The following is a 4,168-nucleotide window of genomic DNA, read 5'->3' on the forward strand; positions in this document are numbered from 1 at the left end:
TACAATTAATATTTATATATTATATAATTATAATTATGTATTTATTTTATAGCGTTTGTATAATTCTAATTAATTATATATATAACATTTAATTTAATTAGTTACAAACTTATAATAATGATGTTATTGTATTATATAATTATATATTATAATTATTTAGTTAAATATAATTATACTTATATAATATATATTATAAATTTATTAATATTATATAATATTATATTTATAATATATATGTATATTTATAAATGTATATTATATGTGCATATAATTATAATATATACATGTATGTAATATTAATAAGTTATATAATTATAATTATAATTATTTTAAATATAATAATATATAATAATAACTATATTTAATATGTAATATATATTATATTTATATAAAATATTAGTATAATTAATATTTGTATATATTATATAATTATATAATTATATATTTATATTTAATTATATATATAATATTTAATTTAATTAGTTACAAACTTATAATGATAATATTATTATCTAAATTTACTAATACATTTATACTAATATATTTACTAATACATTTATACTAATATATTTAATTAGTGAAAATTTCTTATATCTTATTTACAAAGAGCTAATGATTATCATTTACGATGTGGTTTTGTGGACAAACCAAACATCAACTATAGTAATGATACACATTCCAGGTACTTGAACCAAACAAATATATTGGAATGAATGACCTCATTCCAAACCCAAGATATCCGATTCCGAATCCGAATCCGATTCCGACGTGCGAACCAAACGCCACCTAAAACTTTCAAATGCACAGTATAAATACATGATTTGAGCCTCTGGAACACTTTAAAAGCTGGTTTTTAACTTGATCTGCCTCATGCCGCCTCTGCTGTTGATAAATCAAGAACTCCTTCAGCTCCACTGCATTCCTCAGTAAAAACTTCGCCAAACGACTCTCCGTTGGTCTAGTAAAATAGGCAGAATATTCTAATTTGACTACCTTGAGGCAACATAAGAAATTCCCTGGCATCAATTCAATTCCATCATTGTTGCCAGCAGCCTTGCTTGAATATTGCTGTTCAGTGAAGTTATTTATAACATAAAGGAAAAAAAAATCAGTTTCAACCAGATGGAATTGACAAAACATGCACAAAAGACATACATACCCCAGTATATGGAGTGATAAAATTTATGGCTTTTTTCTTAACTTTCAGGGGCTTGCAAAACGGTAAAAACTAATTAACCTACCCCAGTAAACAGAAGTGATTCAAGGGCTGGCGCCATCTTCAAAAAGTCTATCAGAGCTGCATCACACTCAATTGCCATTCTTGCTGAATACACTTTGAGGTGGGTAAGCTTATAGAAGAACGGAAGAGGATATGATGGATCACTATGGGAAAGTACCTTGAGAAAATAGTATAGCTAGTTAAGCTACCAGTAGTCCAGATACAACACAAGGAAAAGGCATCATGATATTCTTTAGCAAGATATGTATATCTAAAAGTCCAAGCATTTATCAAAATGGCAAGGCATCTTAAAAGTTAACACATCTAACGTTTATGTAGACTGAGCCTGTTGCTTGTTGCTTGCCTCTGTATTCTTATCCACAATCTCAAAATGTGTGAATGATGAAGATAATAACAAAAGTTAATTGCAAAATGTCAGATTATGATCAATTGTATAAAAACATGCTGCTTAAACAAACCTGGACCAGATCAGTAGATAATTCCAAGGATCTGATGAAAGCTGAGAGCTGTCTCAAGATCATACAGGCTCGAAAAGATGTCTCCATCCTTAACTTAAGATCATCAATCGTGTAAGGCTCCGAATAATGAAGAGATGCATCAACAAGTTTTGATTGGCTAGAAAAATAGAAACTGGCAAACTTATCAACACTACATTTGAATTTTGCAAGGTTGCCCCCACAAACCTCTATTTTGCAATCATTTGATCCATCATTTGCATGTTCAAAGATGCAGTCTGTCATCTCAAACCTGGCAAGCCTTGGAGCCTCTATTTCAAGAAACTTCATATTCCACCATTTGCAACCCGAAGACAGAAACTCTTCAAGGACAGGGAAGGTAAACACCAGGTGGCTAGATTGCAAGGATTCATCATTCTGAAATTTAACATCATGGATATCCAAGATACGAAGGCTTGAGTAAGATATATTCATCGGAATTTTGATCTTGCAGTGTTTGAGTTCTAATTTCATCAAAGAATCAGATGTGAAAAACCAACGAGGGAATACCAAGTCCGCTACATATGAAATAAGAAGCCTCTGGACATTAGAGCTTAGAGCAGCAGTGATCCAAGTTTTAATACGAAATGGATCATACACGTCTAGACACAAAAGGTGACACTCTTTGATAGACGAATTCTTAGAAAGAGCAAGAACTCTGTCCACAAAGTTCATAAAATCTGTCTTTTTAAGCTGCTTCTGCGCCTTCCACATCCTCCACCTGTGCGAGTAACAAAATCTCTTCCTATCATCAAAGGTTAAGTTATAAATGGAAGTCCATTTGTACTCCCATTTCCTTGATAAGACACTTGTTCTAACAGCATCCTCTGTTGGCAAACGGGACAGGATGTGACTCATAACACTTTCGGGAAGTTCACTGATTCTATCTTTTTTACTGTCCAATAATTCCTTACTTCGACTTCTTTTCTTGTCCATGCTTCCAATTTTTCAACTTAGAACTGGAACTAGCTAAGATCACTTGGATTTTGGCTTAGAACTGGAACTAGCTAAGATCACTTGGATTTTGGCTTAGCCTAGAACTGGAATTGGTTGGTTGATTCCTTCATTCGTTGGAAGCTAGAATTCCATATTTGTAAGTTGGGAAAACGGATGGGCTGCTTAGTTGCAATTGACACTGTTAAGGTTCTCAATAATAATTCAATGTATTTGGTAACAAGGAAACGCAAACTGACTTTTCACAAGTACTCTCCCTAAACCATACGTACGCATATTTAGGAACTAAAACGGTAATCAGATGGAGTCTCAGAAATTGAGTGTTGTGGCATTAATATAGATAGATGCTACAGTGTACGAGGTTCATGAACTACTTCCAAACATACACACAGGTTCCACATTTTTCTCGCAAATGAATTCTTCCAATACACTCCAATAATCGTACATCATAAATGCTATCCATATTTATCTTCTTGAGAAATGAAAAATAAGAAATGGTGTCTTTGGATGTTTCAAAAGATAGAATTGATTCAGTATAATGTAGCTTTACGAGTCCATATTGGAGGGGAAGTTCATGCATCTCTAACCAGGCTGACTATGGAACTGTGCAGATAAAACAATTGAGATAGGAAAGGCATTTATTGCTCTCATATGCAGAACTTGGAGATGTCACCTTATTGATCTTACGAATTCCTTTGACGAAAATTATGTATGGTTATCAAAATAGTAAGAAACGTACCAGAATGACAGGGATGTTGCATAATTGCCCTTTGTGTGCAGCAATTCTATTAGCTGTGCGTGGATCCTGGGATTGAATGTATTAATCAATCTTGAAGTGACATAGGAAAAAGAGGTAAAGAAAGATAATTAATCTAGTCAACTTTCAATCTTACAAAGTACTCACTTTTGATGTACACACACAGCCATACAATCTCACATCTACGATATCAAGTATTCTCCAATGCTTACAATCACAAGAAAAGAAACAGACCTGGCAGAAACCAATTTGACCAATATTTCTTTGCATTATGATATACTTCTGCAGGATAAGGACTTGGGTATGTTTACAATTCATAACTGAAACCAAGTAGGAAATTAGTTACTTTCCACACCAAATAAGGATCTAACTGCTATATCACATAAATGCAAGCCCTGAAGCAATTGACAGCGTATAAGGATTAACCCTTTGAATGGAATTGTCATTACTTGATATGACATAATTCAAGCCCAGGAGTTACAGTTTTGGTAAAACGATCAACTCCGTGACATTCAAGGTGGCAAAGCTGTATAATTTTGCAACTTTTTGCACATGAAAGTTGCCCTCACCAAACCTTCATGGTGGTTATATCTCACTTAGAAGATGGAATTATTGAGCATTAATACGAGAGAAAAGGCTACCAATACTTGTTTAGATGTCCACACAGTTAAAATAAAAGAGGAAAAAGCTACCAATACTTGTGCATATGGATGCATGTCTGCA

General features: G+C 33.0%; 1 protein-coding gene across 1 annotated transcript; it reads right to left on the bottom strand.

Annotated features, from left to right (window-relative positions):
• Window positions 1-795: 795 nt before the first annotated feature.
• Window positions 796-2,670, bottom strand: LOC113689343 (F-box/FBD/LRR-repeat protein At3g14710-like). Its single transcript, XM_027207127.1, has 3 exons — window positions 1,699-2,670; window positions 1,242-1,397; window positions 796-1,068 (listed from the first exon to the last, which is right to left on the bottom strand). Exons 1-3 carry the CDS (start codon window positions 2,668-2,670, stop codon window positions 796-798), a joined length of 1,401 nt encoding a protein of 466 aa, XP_027062928.1.
• Between the last annotated feature and the right edge of the window lie 1,498 nt (window positions 2,671-4,168).

The sequence above is a fragment of the Coffea arabica genome, chromosome 5c (assembly GCF_036785885.1).
Source record: "Coffea arabica cultivar ET-39 chromosome 5c, Coffea Arabica ET-39 HiFi, whole genome shotgun sequence".
In the NCBI taxonomy this organism is placed as follows: Eukaryota; Viridiplantae; Streptophyta; class Magnoliopsida; order Gentianales; family Rubiaceae; genus Coffea; species Coffea arabica.